Source organism: Cryptococcus depauperatus, chromosome 1 (genome assembly GCF_001720195.1).
Source record: "Cryptococcus depauperatus CBS 7841 chromosome 1, complete sequence".
Lineage (NCBI taxonomy): Eukaryota > Fungi > Basidiomycota > Tremellomycetes > Tremellales > Cryptococcaceae > Cryptococcus > Cryptococcus depauperatus.
In genome coordinates, this window is record NC_089468.1 from 1,009,964 (window position 1) to 1,029,108 (window position 19,145).

Below are 19,145 nucleotides of genomic sequence, written 5' to 3' on the forward strand. Positions count from 1 at the left end.
GATGAGCATAGTCAGAAGCACAAAAGGCGACGCTTAACCAAAAAATGCGTAATAATCGGATTTGTAGGTATAATTCAAATGCAAAATAGAAATATAATTCATGATATGAATTATAATAACTAATTATTAACCCGGGTAATTCTTCCGTCTAAAAGCCGGTTGGTCTTCAATCTCCAAGTCATTATAAATTCAAAGATCACATTTATAACATCTACGACATGCACAATAGCAAAGCTCTGGGCCAAGTTCAGAGAGCCATGTACCGCAGAAAAGATGTGGCATGAGAGACCTTGCATGCCCAAAAACAAAGATAGTGAGAGTCCCATCTACTGTTTATGGCACCACTTGTAAACCCAAACTTCTCGCTGTCCCAATAACCCCCTTGGCCACTCTTTCCAGGCCGACTGCTTTCAGGTCTTCATCCATGCATTTGATTTTGGCAATCTCATACACATGTTTTAAGCTCACTGATCCCATCACCTTTGTGATACCTTGTCCAGAGCCCTTGTTGAGAGATGTCGTTTTTTTGAGGAGATATGAAACGGGCGGTGTTCTGGTCTCAAACGAAAAGGTGCGGTCGGGATTGATAGTGATGAGGGTAGGAATAGGCAATGATAATTGATAATGGGCTGTCTTGGCGTTGCTATAGACATGGGTCAACATACATGGAATCTTCCGTCTCCACATCTCCGGTGGCACTGAATAGATCAGCTTACAACTCCTTGCAAAAGTCCATAGCTTTGACACCTCGAGCGCCTAATGCTGGACCAACGGGTGGTGTAGGGGTGGCTTTACCGGCAGGAACCACAATTTTCTGCTGACTGAGTCAGTTTCGTGCCCAAGCCACTGTTCTACTGTCACGCCTCTAGTTGTGTCGGAAATCCCAAAACAACCACAGCCTTGAGCATCACCTGGGACGTACGACTACTTGAGCAGCAGCACTTTTCGACATGATCAGATGGCGGCAAAAGCAAGGCGGAGGAAAACTGAGCGCAAAAAGCGCTTGTAAGGAAAAGAGTGCTAGGCAGTGATGATAAAGAGACTTTGAATAGAAAGTCAAAGATGTAAATCAATCAAACATCAACTTTTCTATTCGCGATAAAAGCCAGAGAAAAAGCTTGAAATTAAACCAGGTGCTCATATAAAGGCGGCGATGTCCGTCTTACCTAACGATGACATCTTTATACATTATTCGATCTTCAAGTTCGATGGAGACGTTTATGAAAATGAATATAAAACAAAATGGAAATTTTGAATCCTCATCTATCTCGACAACTCTATTCCGCAAAGCAAAATGTTTTCTACATTGTCGAAAGAGATGACTTCTCCGCTTACGACACCGCTCCATCTTCCTCTGGTGTTTACGCTCGCCTCTATCCCAGTGTTTTATGTATTGGGATTGACCACGGGAAACGTGAGCTGGGTGGATAGGAGCTGGCCGCTGTTTCCGCCGCTTATCTCGATCATGCTGATCGGATGGGAGCTCGTCAATCAGGCTGGAGCCATCTATGCTCACAATCTACCAAGAGTTTTGCTAATGTTTGGTTTGCAAGTGAGTTTGTCCTCGGCAAGCTGAAGATAGCTTATTGATCTGGATTTAGATCGCTTGGTGTATACGTTTGGTATCACACGCTGCCAAGAGAAACTTTTACGACATCAAATCTGAGGATTACAGGTATGCGGTTGTACGAAAACTCATACCCAAATGGGCTTTTGGCCTCATCCATGCGTCTGTGATTGCAACTGCCCAGCCTTTGCTTCTCTTTTCCCTTTGTCTCCCGCTGTATTCCGCACTGGTGCTACCGCCTACACAGAATGCTTCGACAGGGTCTCTCATGTTCAAGACGGTCGCAAATCTGTTCCCTGCTCGTCTCGGAGGTTCAGTCGCCCCAACAACAGTTATCCTTGGCTTATCAGACTATTTTATGGTGGCTGTATCTCTCCTTATCCTCTACGTTGAATACGAAGCCGATCGACGCAATTATGAATTTCAAACCAAAAAGCACGAATTGATCAAATCTCTACCAGACAAACAGCTCGTCCATCCCAAGATGACGAGTGAACAACAGCCTCTTATCAAGAACGAAGGCCTTCCCGGACCTTCTCCATATCCAGCTTCTCATCACCCTGGGTTTCCTATAAAGGGAATGTGGCGGTTCTCGCGGCACCCGAATTTTGCAGCGGAACAGCTTTTCTGGGTCAGCCAGGGATTATTTGCGGCTCTGGCTGGAGCAAAGGTCGGGATGGCGAAGGAGGACTGGTTCTTGGCCAGTGTTTTTGGACCATGTTTTGCATTGAGCTTGTTGTTTTGTGCCAGTACGTTTCTTACGGAATGGATTTCTAGCCGCAAGGTAAGTTTAGTCATGTTGTATTGAAAGCACCAGTGTAATGTTTGGTTTGTAGTACCCGACATTCAACGACTACAAGTGGCTTGTGGGTGAGTTTCTACCACAGGAAACTGTTCTGTTATGGCTTTGGGGACAGGCCACTGGCTCAAGGCCAAAATTTGTGGAGAATGTATACGGGTCAGTTCCATCAACTCCACATGAGTGATGTTTCATACTTGTCTACGCTATTGACTAATCTTATAATTAAACAATCATGGATGTAATGTAGTCAGCACTTGTATTTGAAAGATGCATTCTATTTCTAGGACAGGAAAGTTGACATATAAAGCTCATCCTTCTTGCATCTTCTGTTGATAGTCCCATCCCACTAGGGCGTCCTATCTTGCTTCAATCAATGACCTGATTACTCTTGTTTCCCGACAACAACTCTTGACATCCCAAACTTCCCTCTCTTTCCGTCAAAAGGGAGAGAATCTTGTGGTAGCTTGAATGATGAGAAGCCACTGTCGTAGCATTCCTAGAATATACTAACTTTCGTTTATCGGCAAGGAGATGTCGATAAAGTGCAACCACAGACATGGAAGATGTGTTCTTTCTAGATATTATCAAAATCTTCTTTATAAAAAATCTTTGCAGAGAAGTAAAAACAAACTTAACATTTGGTAAAAAAAGAGAATAGTAATTACCGGTCTATAGTTAACAATGATGTCATATAATCAATTAAATAACATTCACGACTTTTTATCTATCTTTCAATTCTCTTTATCATTCGTAACAATCCAATTAATATTTTGCCATGGAAGGAGTAAGTGCAGAGGATTTGGCTATGGTAAAAATCACTTACTGGATACAGCAAATCGACAAGGCTAAGCAATTTCTTAACAGCGATGCTGGCCAGCAAATAAAACAGCTGTTTGGTATGTTTCCGCTTCTACTGTCCCCGTCTTTCGTACTAAACGACAAAAGGAGCCAGCAGCAACGACAATAAGCCCAGCGGCCAAGACCAATTCAAGCCGGATAATGCTCCGACTTACGATATTCAAGGCAATCAAGGTGTTCCTGGTCAGTACGGCCTACCTGGTCAACACGGTGCTGTGACTGGCGGCGGTTTTGGCGGCGGATTTGCCAAAAATGCTCAAGGGGAGCCTCTGCAAGGCTCAGGTGCCAACTTTGGACAAAAGGAAAGCCCTTATGAGGGTATGGATAATGAAGATGGTGGGTTTAGACAAAGCTAAAGGCGCATTCCGCTTTTGCACGAATTTGTATGGGAATGCAGAAGTTAATGAGTTTTTTTTGTTTTGTTTTGATAGCCACTGGTAGCGGCGGATATGGTAGGAACGCCCAAGGCGGTGCTTTCTCCCGTCAGAACCAGATGGGTGCAGATAATCAGAACCACCCAAACCCTGGCGGCGTCTATGACAACGATGGAGGATACAGGACTGGATACAGTACTCCTGGTTATAGGAAAGAAGACGAGACCGAAGAACAGCTTCGAGCACGGTAAGGAATACTTGCTTTATGGGGCACTTTTGCTGAGATGAGACGTGATACAGTAACCAAAACGTATATGGACAACAATCTGATGAACGTGGCAGTAAAGACAACGACTATCATGAAATTTGAAAAGTCAGCCACAGCATTCAACTCAAGCAAAGTAAAGGGAGATAATTTTCTATGATTTGTTTACAAAATGCATGAAACAAGTTTACACATTGTATCAAGTCTAGCGCACCTCTCAAGTTTGCTTGCTTTTGAGTTGTTCGAACAATTCTTCAATGTCTTCCTTTTTGACCGTTTGACCAGACTGGACATGTCCGCGAAGCATCTCATTTAACCGTTCCCTATTAATAATGAGTCTCAAGCCAGCACGAGAATATGACACTTACTTGAGACGTTGGTATCCGTGGAGAGCTTCGATGGCTTGAATTCTTGGGAGAGAGGAAACGACTCGGGAGGTGGCCTGTTCAACAGTCTCATCTAACTGATTTTAAGGATGACAATCCAACAAAGATGCAGTATCAGTTCACGTACCTTCTTCCTCTTCTCGAGGTGGTTCGTATATCTCCTCATCTTGTAATGGGAATGGCAGACTCTCAATTGCAGTCGCCTAATACTGATCAGCAGAGATAACGGAGCAATGAGAGTATACAAACATCCAATTGAGTCTGCAAATTTTCTCGAATACCATGAGCAAGAAAGATGTCGCCTTTGCCTTTCCATCGCCAGTGGTTTCCGTCAACTTTTAATGATCCCGAATCAAGTTTCAGCTTCTTGGAAAAACTTGATTCCTCAACATTCAATGGTCTCTTGAATACTTCCAAGTCCGAACTATCCTCGTCTAGATCACTTTTTCCGACGACTGTCCATCCTTCCTCAACAGGCTCAATAATCATCCACCCTTTCTTCCCCGCTTGAGCTTGGAGAAAAGAGTTAGAGTTGACACAATCTGCACAGATGAGTCCGTCATATGTGTCAGTGGCTATCAGCACGTTGGACTCTTCATCTATGTCTTCATCTGCTACTTCTTCTGAAGTCAAGGTACCAGCAAAGTTGGATGCTGTAAGTGGAGTAGGAGGATGATTCTCTTTGGAAGGTTGAATGGCGTTACAGAAAGCGCTGGGGCTCGGATCTTCTGGATGGTGTTGACGGAGGTTGAGACATGATTCGTGTAGCCAATCCTGTATTTCCTCAATTTCCATCAATAAATCTCTAAACGAAACATACCTCGCAAGCTATGCAATAAATCATAGCTTCTGTCTCAACCTCCGCATCATAATCTCTCCCACATCGACAGAATTTGCCCTTGAAGTTCTTTGAATAACGATTCTTCTTGTTGCAGACCATAGGCTGAGTTTCGGGAGGGTTAAGACTGCATCGACGACGTTTGAGGCCGTCTTGAGTTTCAGGCTGCATGCTTGAGGTCGGACAGTCGCATCGAAAAGATCGCTTGGTCCACAGCTCCACAAGGTGGTGTTCTAAAAGTTGCGTTAGGATCCTAATAGCATGCGCATATCTTGGAGACATACCACCATGACAAGAGATTGAGCATCCATAGCAGATACCTTTTTCTTCGCAGTCTACAAAAAGTTTGTCAATAACTCTAACTTTTGACTACATAGCAGTTTATACCTAAGCACGCCCAGACAGATTGTCTTAAGTAGCCTCTTTCATAGGAGCACTCATTAAACTTGTATGGCAAGGCTTCTCTTGCCTCGTCAGCCATACGGTCAGACACGTCAATCAAAGACTGCAGGGTTATCTCAGAGGAGGGAGCTTGAGAGGCAAGGTAGTTGGAAGGTAGAAGAGTAAGGCGCGAAGAGGAGGATGAAGATGCCATTTTGGTTAGTCGGTAATGATGTTTTGTTGACTTTCAAGGTTTATATAAAAGATGGAATAGCAATAACAAACGCGGAGATGTCATGAATGTCCGCGCACGAGTCAGCCAAACCGAAATGAGATGAAAATGTCCATCCATTGAGGATTTTCATTTTGCCTTTCTACTTTGATTTACTCAATAAATTTAAAACATCGCAGGTAGAGAAAAATAAGAGACAGTATGTCTTCTTCCTCTGCTGATGTGCTCAAAATTCCAATCCTCGGAAATGAGTCTATCCATGTTGGCTTTCATCTTTTTCCCTATATCTTTGAAACGGTCATTACAGCTCTTCCTTCATCTACATATGTCCTTATAACAGATACAAACCTCTCCAGTATCTACCTAAATGACTTGACAAACTCATTTAAGGAAGCCTCTCTTCAGCATGGAAGCAAAGCTAGGTTCCTCATTTATCGAGTTGCCCCAGGAGAAGGAGCAAAAAGCCGAAAGGTTAAGGATGAAATTGAAGATTGGATGTTGGACAACAAATGTACTAGAGACACAGTCATTCTTGCTTTTGGCGGTGGCGTGGTTGGCGATTTGGTAGGTTTTGTTGCTGCCACCTTGTATGTTTTCTGCTTTTTGACTGCGATTACGCTGACCGGACGTTAGTATGCGAGGTGTCAAGTTCGTCCAAATCCCCACTACTTTGCTCGCTATGGTTGACTCTTCTGTTGGCGGAAAAACTGCCATTGACACGCCGCATGGGAAAAACTTAATCGGCGCTTTCTGGCAGCCATCTTTTATTTTTGTAGACTTGGCTTTTCTCACTACTTTGCCCACTAGGGAAGTGTCTAATGGTATGGCTGAGGTTGTGAAGGTAAGTCCATGCATACAATGTGTATAAAATACTAACAACTACAAGACTGCTGCTATTTGGAAAGATGATGACTTTGCTTTGCTTGAATCTCGTTCCGCGGAAATTTCCCTTGCTGCGTCTGTCCGCCCAATGGGATCTCCTACTCTTGGGCGCTTCGCTGCCGACCGTTCTTACTCTCAGTCGCTCCTCCTCCGAATAGTGTCTGGATCTATCTATGTCAAGGCTCACATCGTCACTATTGACGAACGTGAAACTGGTCTGCGAAATCTGGTCAATTTTGGGCATACGATTGGTCATGCCATTGAGGCCATCCTCACCCCCGCTATGCTCCATGGCGAATGCGTCTCAGTCGGTATCGTTCTTGAAGCAGAGGTGGCTCGGCAATTAGGCGTCCTTAGCCAAGTGGCCGTTGGTCGTTTGACAAGGTGTCTTCAAGCTTACGGCCTGCCTGTTTCACTCTCTGATGGGCGTATAACGGCCCTTCCTACCTTTAATCAGCTGAGTGTCAACCGCCTGCTTGACATCATGAAGATTGACAAAAAAAATTCTGGTCCAGCTAAAAAGATTGTTTTGCTTTCTAGAATTGGCAAAACTTATGAAGAAAAGGCTTCAGTTGTTGCTGATGATATTATTCGTAAAGTGCTTTGCGAGGCTGTGACGGTCAAGGCTGCTATTCCTGCTAAATCTCCTGTGACAATGGCCACTCCTGGTAGTAAGAGTATCTCTAACCGAGCTTTGGTTTTGGCAGCTCTTGGAAATGGCAATTGTCGAATCAAGAACCTTCTACATTCTGACGACACTGCTGTCATGATGAATGCTCTCGTAGAGCTAAAGGTCAGTGCTTTGGCCTACAATTAGTCTGCCATTTTGACGTTCATGTTAGGGCGCTGTTTTCTCTTGGGAGGATGGAGGTGAGACAATCGTCGTTGAGGGTGGTGGTGGCGTCCTTTCTGCTCCGGCTAAGGACAAAGAGCTCTATCTGGGTAACGCTGGTACTGCAAGTCGATTCCTGACCACCGTTTGTGCTATGGTCTCTGGCTCTGTATCAGCGGAAAGATCTACGATTATTACGGGTAATGCTCGGATGAAGCAACGTCCTATTGGTCCCCTGGTGGATGCCCTTGTAGCCAATGGGGCCAAAGTCAAATATCTAGAGTCAACCGGATGTTTACCTCTTGATATTGAGACTGATGGTTTTCATGGTGGACATATCAAACTTGCTGCCTCAGTGTCTTCACAATACGTCTCCTCCATTCTTCTTTGCGCTCCTTATGCCGCTGAACAAGTGACTCTCGAACTCATTGGTGGCCAGGTCATCTCTCAACCATATATAGACATGACGATTGCGATGATGGAACAATTTGGCGTTTCCGTCCAGCGACAAACAGACACTCAGGGCAATCTGCTTGATATCTATGTCATCCCCAAGGCTGTTTATGTTAATCCTGTCGAATACAGTGTTGAGTCTGATGCCTCTTCCGCTACCTATCCCCTTGCTATTGCCGCCATTACTGGAACTACTTGTACCATCTCCAATATTGGATCCTCTTCTCTTCAAGGCGACGCTCGTTTCGCAAAAGAGGTATTGGAACCTATGGGTTGCGTTGTAGAACAAACCCTCACTACTACTAAGGTCACTGGTCCGCCTGTCGGCGAACTCAGAGCATTAGGCAATGTAGATATGGAGCCCATGACAGACGCATTTTTGACTGCCAGCGTTTTGGCTGCTGTGGCTGTTAAACCGTGTCTATCTGAGAGACAGGTCCAAGGATTGCCAGAAACTGCCTCCAGGATCTATGGTATCGCCAATCAACGAGTTAAGGAATGTAACAGAATCAAGGCTATGAGGGATCAACTCGGTACGTTATTTACAGCCGCTTAGTAATTGTGCTAATATATTAATATAGCCAAGTTTGGAGTTGAGACTGACGAGTTTGAGGATGGTATTGTAGTCGTTGGCAGACCTCAATCTTCTCTTGTCCGCGGCGCTTCTGTCTTCTGTTATGATGATCATCGAGTGGCCATGGCTTTCGCAGTTCTGTCATCAGTTATCGACAAGACAGTTATTGAGGAGAAGCGGTGTGTTGAAAAGACTTGGCCAAATTTTTGGGATGATCTTCAAAATAAGGTGTGTCCATATAAACATATAAGCCACACAGCGCTGATGTGAGTGCAGATTGGTATCAATGTTGAAGGCGTTGAGCTTGAAATACACAACCATGCTTCCACTTCAGCTCACGCCGTTTGCGTTGACCGGCCCCAGACTGATTGTCCAATCTTCCTAATTGGTATGCGAGGTGCAGGGAAGACTTATGTTGGTCGAATGGTTGCTGAAATTCTGTTTGGCGAATTTACCGATGCCGATGACGTTTTTGCCGAGGAGACAAAGATGAATGTGTCTGACTTTGTGGCCAAAGATGGTTGGGAACAGTTTAGAAAGATCGAAACCGAAATTCTTGGTAAGTTTATCCAAACGAAAAAGGGCAACAATGTGATTGCCCTTGGAGGCGGCGTCGTCGAAACAGAAGTGGCGAGGCAACTTTTAAAAACCCATGTTTCTAAAGGCGGTCACGTCGTCCACGTTACTCGTGCGTTGGAGGATATTGAAGCTTACCTCAACTCTATCGGCAACACGGCCGTTCGACCAAATTGGGGAGAATCATTTGCAGAAGTCTTTAAAAGGCGAGAGCCTTGGTATATGGAATGCTCTACTCACGAATTTTACAATGTGCTTGAATCCATCGCTGGTCAAAACACAGAAGAACATCATCAAGCAATGAGAAAAGAATGCGAACGATTTTTCAAATTTATCACTGGCCGTGCCTCTAATCGACCACAGTTGAGTGTGGACAATCCTACATCTTTCCTTTCACTCACTTTTCCAGATATCACATATATGCTTGCCCACATTGAGGAGCTTGCTGAAGGCGCCGACGCTATTGAATTACGTGTCGACTTACTGAGTCCCAATGGTAAAGTCATTACCTATCCCAATGTTCCATCTACATCTTATATCGCCAGACAGTTAGCCTCTCTTCGTCTTGCAACCAATCTTCCTATAGTTTACTCTGTCCGATCCAAGAATCAAGGTGGTATGGCCCCATCTGATCAGCCTGAAGCTTACGAAGAAATGGTTCGACTGGGTCTGCGAAGTGCTTGCGAGTACGTCGACCTGGAAGTTTGTTGGCCTGTTTCTATTCTTGACAGCATCAACAAAACCAAGGGAGAATCTCATGTTATCGCATCATGGCATGACTGGACAGGCGAGATGAGCTGGGACGGACCGGAAGTCAAGGCAAAGCATGCCTTATGCGAAAAATATGGCGATATAGCCAAAATTGTGGGAACTGCCAAGTCAGTCCTCGACAACTCCAAGCTCGCCATCTTTGCGGATGAGGTGCGAATCCAAGGGAAAAAGCCACTCCTGGCTATCAATATGGGTATGGCAGGTCAACTTTCAAGAGTTCTCAATCCCATTCTCACACCAGTGACCCATCATGCTTTGCCTGTTCAAGCAGCTCCCGGTCAACTTTCGGCTAGAGAAGTTTTTCAAGCTCGAACGCTCATCGGCCTTCTTCCGTCCAAAAAGTTTTTCCTTTTTGGTAGCCCGATTGCTCACTCAGTCTCGCCCACATTGCACAACACCGGATTTACTTACCTTAGCCTGCCTCACACTTATGAATTGCACGAATCTGACAAGGTCAACCAAGGCGTCTTGGATGTTATACACTCTCCTGATTTTGGAGGCGCGAGTGTGACCATTCCTCTCAAAGTTGAAATTATTCCACATCTCGACTCTGTCTCGAGAGATGTTGATATGATTGGCGCTGTGAATACAATCATCAACAAAGCTGGTAAGCTTCATGGTGAGAACACCGACTGGCAAGCAATTCACAAGGCTGCCGCCGATAATCTCGCTCCTTCTATCCTTTTGGACCCTTCTTCCAGTGCCCTTGTCATTGGTGCTGGAGGTACTTGTCGAGCTGCCATATTTGCGATGCACAAGCTGGGATTTCAGACTATCCTTTTATTCAACCGCACCCCTGAAAATGCAGAAAAGATCAAAGCCTCTTTCCCAGAATCTTACAACATCCTCATTGCGAATTCTCTCGACATCTTGCCGATTGCGCCTGCTGTTGTTGTATCTACTGTGCCCGGTGATTCTCTCACAACCTCGACTTTATCCAACGGTATTTACCTTCCCGACTCGGTCTTCTCCCGTCCTTCAGGTGTAGCTATCGACCTGGCGTACAAGCCATACATGACCGCTCTCTTAAAAGTCGCCGAGGGAAAGCAAGGCTGGAAGACTGTTCCCGGTGTTGAGATTTTGTGTTTGCAGGGATTTAAACAGTTTGAGGAATGGACTGGGAAAAGAGCGCCTGTGGGCAACATCAGGAAGGCAGTTATGGAATATTACTTTGATTAGAGGCGCTACTGCTAATAAAACTTACTCAAGGTTCACAGTATGCATCGGATATCTTCTCAAGGTGACATGGCATATAGTATAGCCAGGTCTGTAGGTTTACGATCCCATCTATAAATAGTAATCTACATCCAACACAGTCATTTCTATCCTATATTCAACAGCGCTTGGATGTGAGAAGAGGACGGCATCGCTTTAAAGTGCAACATAACTCTGCCGATATATCCAAATATTGGAGAATGGATGACTGAACGAGTAATATTAAAACTTCCATAGATGGAAAGAAAATGGTGATGTCATGCTTTCAGCAAATCCTTTTATGACATGCAGAAATCCTCTAATATTCAGACATTTGTTGTATTCTTCAACATCTTTTCGCCGCTGGTTAGAAGAAACAGACTTAATAATAAAAGACAGGAAGAAAAAGAAACGGGAAGCTGGAACGGGAGCTGGAAGCGATGAGAAAGTGAGTAGGGTGGACGACAACTTGTCCAAAGCCAGCTTTCCGGATTTCGTTGACGTTGCTTCAGCTCTTCATGTAGCAAGCAGAGCGGAACGTAGTATACCAAGGAATATACCACCATCTAGACGAAGAATAGAAAAAGACATAGAAAGAATGAGAAGAAAAGACAAAAAATGACTGATAAAACATAAACAGACAAGGATCCTTCCTTTCCATCATTTTGACAGTAAATTAATTGAGATAAAAATTTAAAGTCATCAAGTTTTTCTTTTCTTTCTTTTTTTTCTGCTGACGATTTTGATAATGACCAGACAGGCTTATTCGTTACTGCCGACAGCATCCAACATTAGCTCTCCTACTCTTACCTCCAAGACTCGCTTCTTTTCTCGTAAAATTTATATTGTCTTTCTCGCTGCTTTTTGGATCTTATTAGGACTTTGGGGAATTTTGATCACGCTGGACGACAGCGTTGAGCAGCTGAATGCGTGGAGGGAAGATGCGGTCGTTAGCTGGAGGCAAGCAGATGGCTGGAAAGCCAAGGTAGTCGGATGGTTACCGCAAGACAAGGTGAATGAGAAAGTAGAATGTAAAGGTTGGGATCCGTTGCTGCCCGAAGAGTTGGACCCAGTGGAATGCTTCAAGGCCAGGCAGTATCGACAGACCAAGCGGGTACTTGAGAGAGAGATGGAGCTCCAACAGTGGGTCACTGTCACGGGCTGGTGTGGCAAAGCTGACCTGCATCTTAGTGATCACTGGTATTTTACCGTAGAGCACAATCGAGAGACGCTGCAAAACATGACGCGGTGCTTCTTGCCTGTCGCCGATCCCAACTATATCTCGTGCCCCGAAAGGCCGTTGGTTCTCTCGGGATGGTGGTACACCGCTGAAGTGCTCAACGGTGCTACCACTGGTGAGGTAATGTGGCAGCGGTCAGTGGTGAAGCAACTTGCTATGCTTGGATACTTTTTTGTTGCGGTTGGGCCGTACAAAAACTGGATTACAGTATCCGAGATGATGCCAGATGTCTATGCTGTACTTTGGAACAGTGATGTCGATATTGTCTCGTGCATTACCGATCCTAGGTGTGTTGCTAAAGAGCATTACGTCCCTCCAGACGATGCAGAAGACTTGTCTATCGACATTCCGGACAAGGAGAGAGGCGTGATTCCCCTGTGGGCACTAAATGTTGTTGATTATGTGGGTGCAGAGACCGCCGCAAGTAGAATTGAAACTGATGGTGGTGTAGTGGGGTGCTAGACCCAAAGAAATATCAAACAACGACTATTGGTGGGGTCTCAAAGAAGAAGGCGATTGGTCTTTCCAGCCTCTTGGGCAAGAATGGATAGCTACGTTTGTCACTTTCCGCGAATTTTTGAATCATTTACTCACCCGTCGTTAGACCCTGGCCTCTTCCTAGCCATTCCCATCTTCCTTATACTATGGAAGACACCTGCCTCGCTCTCCCCATCACTCCTCAAGCAGAGCGTCTCGACTCTGCTCTTCTGCTGGCCAAGCGTTCTGCCTACTTTCATTACCACCATGTCTCTCCTCCATCTTTCTGGTCCAATCTGACTCTCATCGATGGTGTTAGTCTCATCTCTACGAGCAATGTCGATGAAGGAAAACCTTTACCAACAGGCATCGAGACCATTGGAAGAAAATCTGTCGACGAATACACCAAACTCGTGGGGGGTGTGAAAGCTATGATTGGTATTGGTGCCCCTGTCATCTCTCCTAGCGCCTATACTTCTTTGTGAGTGCCTTTTTCTGATACTTGAGGTAACATCGGTTGAACAAAAACAGGTGTCAAGCAACTCCTTTTGTTGTACCAATTTTCTATGAGCCACCTGTTGATTCAGAATGGCGTCACTACTCTGGTTACTCCCAACATGGCCCTGCTCTCCGCCTCGGAGAACCATATGTCTATTCTTACCATGCCCACAATTACACTTCCTTGCTCGATGCTGTCAAGAGGGCTATGGCTACTCCTATTGAGCCATATATTCCAGATGATATGAGGTACGATTATGCGTTACCAAAGTTGCAAGAATATCTCAACAGGGATTTAGAAGCAATGATGAAGGAAAAAGTTTCAAGGAATGGGGGCAGGATTCCGAGGTTGCTAAAAGGGGCGAGGGAGAGGTGTTATGAATTGAACAGGTGCCGACCATTGCTTGAATCCGGTCGAATACCAGCTGTGCCGGTCTCATGAGGGGGTGAATGGTATAACTAATCGTCATACAAAGACGTTGCAATAGGTGTTGTTTTGACTCATTATGAGTAGTGTATGTTTGTATGATACGTGAATAGACTACATAGACATCATAGTTGGAAGGTTGTGTATTTACTGCTTACATTGACGTTTTTGAATTTATAATTTAATGTACAATTATTGAGCCATGCCTATCCATTGATGTCTATAATTGCCAAGCTATCATGTCTTTTAAGCAGCTCCCGGTATCATTCTCTGCTCGTGGTCTTTTTTCATCTTTCCCTTCCTCCTTCTGCCAACGTGGTTCTCATTGACTTGCCCCATCACGATATAATCCGCTTCTACATACTTGAGAGCTTGTCCTTTCTTTTCTAATTTCATATTTCCCCAGGGTCTCTTCTCTTCTTTACGCCACTGTTTGAGTTTGGCAATCTCTTTTTCTATCTTGCTCTTATCGACAGGAATGGATCGGGGACGAGGTATGATGTGTTCAGGTGGTGGAGTCTTGGATCTCGAAGATACTGTGGACGCTGTCCGGTATGTCGTCGTGGTAAGGGTAGCCTTGCTTTTGCCTTTAGGGTTAGACCCAATAGTGAGCACCTTCCTAGTATTCCCAACTGGAACAGCGTTAGAGCCTGTTCCTATCGCATTTACACTGTCTCCCAGCATTGGGAAAGCTCCGCCACCACTCTCTGCAATTAATCTTTCTTCCCTCTCCCTTCCCTTTTCCAATTCTTCCAGCCTTTCCTTGTCAAGCTGTTCTTCTAAATCTCGCTCAACTTGTTGAATTAGCCGAGTAAGTTGAGTAGGAGAGTAGAGGGGTTTGCCGCAAGAGGGACAAGGAAGATGAGGAGCGTGTAGTTGACAAAGAACGAGGGCACAGTGGTTACAGAGAGGAGTATATTGATTGAGGCCGTGTATTCGAGCTAATTGTTATCAGTATGGCTTAATAATACTCGCCCTTGGCCCAAGATGCTCTTACCTTGGCAAAAGCAATTGTTGCCTTGTTCTGGCTTAGGTCCCTCGTTCTGCACAGTTTTCAGACTCTCAATAACTCCTTCAATCTTTTGAACTTGACGGCTTTTTGGCACATCCCAAACCCTTTCAGCTTTCTTTCCTTTACCTTTACCTTCAGTTGTTACTCGTGATTTCGCCTCGATGACATTGATGGAAACACTGCCGGCCTGTCGTTGGCGAGGGACAGGCGTGGACGAACCGGAACCGGGACGAGTAGCACTACTTCCTTGTCTAGACGACGATCTCCCAATCTGATCAGACACATCATCTGCCTCTTGGTTCTTCTTATAGACTTTACCAGCCGGCCCAAAAGCATTCTCAACATTAGTTGAGCTTCCTCTCATGGCAGCGCCTGATGTTTCCAGAGTGGACGAAGTCGAAGCGGAAACGGAGGCAAAAGATTTGCCTTTTATCTTTGCTTCAGAGATACGGGTATCAGAAACCAGAGTGACATTAGGGATAGAGGATACAGTATTGGTCAGAGAAGGGAAACGGTAAGCAAGGTAGCGGTTTATAAAGTCTTTGGCCTGTTGGGAAGAACCAAGGAAGTCCTGAGTTCTGTGGATCAGTATTTATACATTGGTACTGATCACCATTGAGCAAACGCACTTGTAGATGAGCTCTAAGCCGTGTCTCTACGTTCTGCTTCTCAATTTCTGGGACAATCATCTCTCTGACTGTCTCTTCATCTAGAAAGCAATCTCGGCATGAGCTCAAACATACATCCTAAAGCCAATGCACTCACCAAGCATAAGTATTTTGGTTATGTCTTTGACAACCCATGGTGGACGTTGAGAAGGAACCATGATCAATGAAGAAAAGGAAAGAAACTTTGAAATGTAAAAAGTGCTAAAATGAATTCTAAAAGAAATCTCAATTGCCTGCCGGAACCGATCCGAACATATTTTCCTATTAATTTCATTCATACGAATAAATTCATGTTACAGATTATCTGCATGCATACATTGTACCAAAATCCGTCGTCAATCCCTACCCGTACACACTATACGGCATACCGTCCCGCAGCACCACCTCTACTATCAACCGTATTCAAAGCCTGTACGGATCCCTCTACCAAGACTCGTCTAATCTCATCGACTGCTGTCTTGACTCTCAATTCATCATTGCTCTCAATCAATAAACTCAATTTTGGTTCTCCGCCTATTGCAGGTTCTTCACTGGGTGGGTAGTATCGTCCACGCATTGTTATACTTGCACCAGAGATCTCTTGTAAGAGTGTCATCTGCTCCTTATTTGTAGCCTTCCAACGCGCTTTTTGAGGATAATCATTGATAGGGAATATGGCGTGCCAGTCGGTAGCATCTGGATCCTTAGTCCTCGAGCCTACAGAAAGACGAGGAGCAGATGTAGCTTGTGCTAGACCGAGCTTCTCAGCCTTGGTAAGCTCGATAGACTGAGTAAGTTTAGCTACCACTTTGGCCAAGTTTTGTGCATCGACATGACGGCCTTCGCTCTTAGCCTTCTCAAGAGCAGCAAGCGTTTGCGCGGGTAAAGCTGCCATGGCATTCTTTGAATTGTATGCGGCCTGAGTAGGAACACGATCAGGTGCAGGACCATGAACGATATCCACTTTGATTTCTGTAAATGTATAGTCTGCGTCGCCCTTGTGAGATGTCTCTGGTGGCTTGAATTCGTTGGTTTTCGCTTTGTAAGGAATCACAGCGCCTTCACGAGAGGATAATGACAAAGCCTCGGAAGTGTCGCCATAAGTGTACTTTTCAGCTCGATCCTTTTCCTCTCGGCGGCGCTCGATACGTTCAAGACCCTTGCCTGTATAGCCACTGCCCGCAGCACGAGCCTTGCCGGATTTAATCTTGCCCAGGAAGCCTACCAGGTGCATCAGTCGCTTCATCGCAGTGAAGAACATAGATGCTTACCATCAGACATTTTCCTCAAGTCGTCAGATACAAACGCCTTACTAGCCTCCAACGCACGTACAATATCCACAGAAAACTTTTCCTGTTCTGGAGTAATGAATGTGATGCAAATACCCTTATTACCTGCTCGCCCAGTACGGCCGGCTCGGTGAACGTAATCCTCCATGTGATTAGGAGCATCGTAATTGATGACAAGTTTTAATTCTTTAACGTCCAATCCTCTAGCCGCCACAGATGTAGCTACAACAATCGGAATATCGCCGTTCTTAAAATTCTTGATGGCCTCATCTCGATCAACTTGTTCTTTACCGCCATGCAATGACGCACATACATAACCTCGTTGCAATAGCTCCCTGAACAAATCATCGGCTGATTCCTGACGGTCGACAAAGACGAGAGTTCGGAAATCATCGTCCTCTTTGTTTTCTTCGCCGATTTCACCAAGAATTTCAAGTAAACGAGTAAATTTCGTGTCGCTTTCACGAACTTCGACACGCTGATCAATTTCAGGAGCGACGACTGACCTACCACCAACTGTGATTTCCAATGGCTTTACCAAAATCCGTCTAGCGAGAGATTCCATTGTTTTGGGGAAAGTGGCAGAAAACAAGACTTTTTGAGCGTCAGGACGGACGTTGTTCACAATTTTCATTACTTGAGGCTCGAATCCCATGTCAAACATTCGATCAGCTTCATCCATGATAATACATGTCGTTCTGCGGAGATTCGTTACTCGTCCATTGTTGGCAGTAAGAAGATCAATCATTCGACCTGGGGTACAGACAACAATTTCTGCACCTTTTTTCATATTCGAGATATCTTCACTTATGGACGAGCCACCTACGCAGCAAGATACTCGCAAGTTGATTACTTTGAGGAATGGTTGGCATTCTTTGTAGATTTGACTCGCTAACTCTCGTGTTGGAGACAAGATAACTGCAATTGGTCCTTCACCACCCCCGGAAACGGGACGTTGGTCTCGGACGTGTCGAAACATAGGGAGAAGGAAAGCGACCGTCTTACCCGAGCCTGTTTTGGCTATACCGATAACGTCTCGACCAGACATAATTGCAGGGATAGCCTGGGCCTGTATTGAGGTGGGAGTTTCCCATCCTTGATGTTTGATAACATCCAAGCAACCTTGCGGGAGACCAAATGCGCCCCAGTTTTTGACTGGACGAGGAGCATCTGTGCCACGAATCTTGATACCATCCATTTCCAAACGTAACAACTCAACTTCTTCTTCGTCCATCTCTGAGACTTCCACAGGAGGAACATAGAAAGCTTTACGGAATGGTTCATATTTAATTTTTTCATGGTCAGGAGGAGGAAGATCCTTCTTTCGGGATTTGGCGGCAGCTTGTCTTGGGTCTTGTTAATTGATACTCTAGGTATTGCGACATTGTACTCACTGCAAAAGAGCCTCAGCCTCTGCTAATTTATCTTTTTCCACACTCTTGACAAGGTGTTCTTCGTCACTGTCTTCATCCGCAACCCTGAGTCCCATCCGCTTAGCATCGGCTAAATTTACTTCTGATACTTGTTCAGCATTCTCGCGCATAAAAGCATCCAATGGATCTTCTTCCTCTTCTTCAGGTTTTTTGTCTACATCCATTTTTGTATCATCTGTATTGTTACTCTCTATCTGCACAATATCATCTTCATTGTCATCTCCTTCAGCCACAGCCATGTCATTGCCAATCGCTCCGACCTGGGCTGCTTCACCAGATTGAACTTGAGGATCAAAGTCGGGGAGATCAAGCTTTTGTAGTTTACGGTTCGTGACATCTTCATCATTGAGTGCAGCAACTTCTCTTTTGAGAGGTATTGAGCCGGTGCTTTTGATCGGAAGACCAATACGAGATAGAGTCAAGGCGGTGGGCTTTGGCGGCAGGCCAGCAGCTGCGTCGCTCAATAAGTACATTGGAAAAGGCATAGATAATCAGATAACGCACCTTTGTGAGGAAGAGGGACGGGTAACTTCGATTCGTCCTTCTTCCAGGCTTCCGACCTCTCCTTGGCCTTGTGTCTCTTTTCCCCTGCAGTCTCTCTCGAAGTCGATGCCACTGGAAGAGGAGACCTCGAGGTAGGCCTGGTTGGGGAAAGAGACCGCTGATGGCCATTAGATCGATAGTCTTTATTGGATTGTCGATCTCTTCGACGATCATAGTCTCTATCCCTATCATCTCTACGTCTGTTGTCGCGATCATCTCTGCGCCTTGAGCTGTATCGATCGCGGTCATCGTCATATCTCCTCCTATCATCATCTCTATCATGATCTTTCTCTCTGTAATCTCTATCTCTATCCCTGTGTTTGTGGTCTCTTTCATCATCGTACCTCGTTGCTTTTCTATGGTCAGGACGAGTGTTGGCTGAACTACGAGACCTATCATACCGGGAAGGAGATGGACTTCGATGGCTCCTATGGGACGACTTCCTGCGGTCTGGCGAATGAGGCATAATTGGTTATCTGTTTTCTTTTTTGTTTTCTGATTTTTTTGGGAACATATAAATATGGTGGCAAGAGAAAGAGAAGATGCAGGATTAAAACGTTACGTAATTGCAGTAAATAGTGACATCACAACATT

General features: G+C 45.1%; 8 protein-coding genes across 8 annotated transcripts; 4 read left to right on the top strand and 4 right to left on the bottom strand.

Moving 5' to 3' along the window:
* Window positions 1-333: 333 nt before the first annotated feature.
* On the bottom strand, window positions 334-952 carry L203_100400 (ribosomal protein L11; the record flags this gene model as incomplete). The annotated part of the gene is made up of 3 exons (XM_066209859.1): window positions 334-643; window positions 717-814; window positions 923-952. 3 exons carry the CDS (start codon window positions 950-952, stop codon window positions 334-336), a joined length of 438 nt encoding a protein of 145 aa, XP_066065956.1.
* Window positions 953-1,294: 342 nt separating this feature from the next.
* Window positions 1,295-2,553, top strand: L203_100401 (uncharacterized protein; the record flags this gene model as incomplete). The annotated part of the gene is made up of 3 exons (XM_066209860.1): window positions 1,295-1,552; window positions 1,602-2,351; window positions 2,404-2,553. 3 exons carry the CDS (start codon window positions 1,295-1,297, stop codon window positions 2,551-2,553), a joined length of 1,158 nt encoding a protein of 385 aa, XP_066065957.1.
* A 591-nt stretch (window positions 2,554-3,144) lies between these two features.
* On the top strand, window positions 3,145-3,971 carry L203_100402 (uncharacterized protein; the record flags this gene model as incomplete). The annotated part of the gene is made up of 5 exons (XM_066209861.1): window positions 3,145-3,153; window positions 3,202-3,265; window positions 3,315-3,563; window positions 3,659-3,848; window positions 3,902-3,971. The coding sequence occupies 5 exons, from the start codon at window positions 3,145-3,147 to the stop codon at window positions 3,969-3,971; spliced, it is 582 nt and encodes a 193-aa protein (XP_066065958.1).
* Window positions 3,972-4,083: 112 nt separating this feature from the next.
* On the bottom strand, window positions 4,084-5,685 carry L203_100403 (uncharacterized protein; the record flags this gene model as incomplete). Its single annotated transcript, XM_066209862.1, has 7 exons — window positions 4,084-4,189; window positions 4,235-4,325; window positions 4,380-4,455; window positions 4,502-5,026; window positions 5,073-5,323; window positions 5,375-5,425; window positions 5,478-5,685. The coding sequence occupies 7 exons, from the start codon at window positions 5,683-5,685 to the stop codon at window positions 4,084-4,086; spliced, it is 1,308 nt and encodes a 435-aa protein (XP_066065959.1).
* Window positions 5,686-5,904: 219 nt separating this feature from the next.
* L203_100404 (pentafunctional AROM polypeptide) lies at window positions 5,905-10,970 on the top strand (the record flags this gene model as incomplete). The annotated part of the gene is made up of 6 exons (XM_066209863.1): window positions 5,905-6,290; window positions 6,337-6,544; window positions 6,590-7,378; window positions 7,428-8,403; window positions 8,452-8,672; window positions 8,721-10,970. The coding sequence occupies 6 exons, from the start codon at window positions 5,905-5,907 to the stop codon at window positions 10,968-10,970; spliced, it is 4,830 nt and encodes a 1,609-aa protein (XP_066065960.1).
* A 763-nt stretch (window positions 10,971-11,733) lies between these two features.
* L203_100405 (uncharacterized protein) lies at window positions 11,734-13,581 on the top strand (the record flags this gene model as incomplete). The annotated part of the gene is made up of 6 exons (XM_066209864.1): window positions 11,734-12,128; window positions 12,177-12,627; window positions 12,677-12,780; window positions 12,830-13,183; window positions 13,234-13,449; window positions 13,500-13,581. The coding sequence occupies 6 exons, from the start codon at window positions 11,734-11,736 to the stop codon at window positions 13,579-13,581; spliced, it is 1,602 nt and encodes a 533-aa protein (XP_066065961.1).
* Window positions 13,582-13,873: 292 nt separating this feature from the next.
* On the bottom strand, window positions 13,874-15,465 carry L203_100406 (uncharacterized protein; the record flags this gene model as incomplete). The annotated part of the gene is made up of 4 exons (XM_066209865.1): window positions 13,874-14,568; window positions 14,625-15,210; window positions 15,269-15,348; window positions 15,405-15,465. 4 exons carry the CDS (start codon window positions 15,463-15,465, stop codon window positions 13,874-13,876), a joined length of 1,422 nt encoding a protein of 473 aa, XP_066065962.1.
* A 197-nt stretch (window positions 15,466-15,662) lies between these two features.
* On the bottom strand, window positions 15,663-19,017 carry L203_100407 (pre-mRNA-processing ATP-dependent RNA helicase PRP5; the record flags this gene model as incomplete). The annotated part of the gene is made up of 4 exons (XM_066209866.1): window positions 15,663-16,507; window positions 16,558-17,921; window positions 17,970-18,459; window positions 18,513-19,017. 4 exons carry the CDS (start codon window positions 19,015-19,017, stop codon window positions 15,663-15,665), a joined length of 3,204 nt encoding a protein of 1,067 aa, XP_066065963.1.
* Window positions 19,018-19,145: the final 128 nt, after the last annotated feature.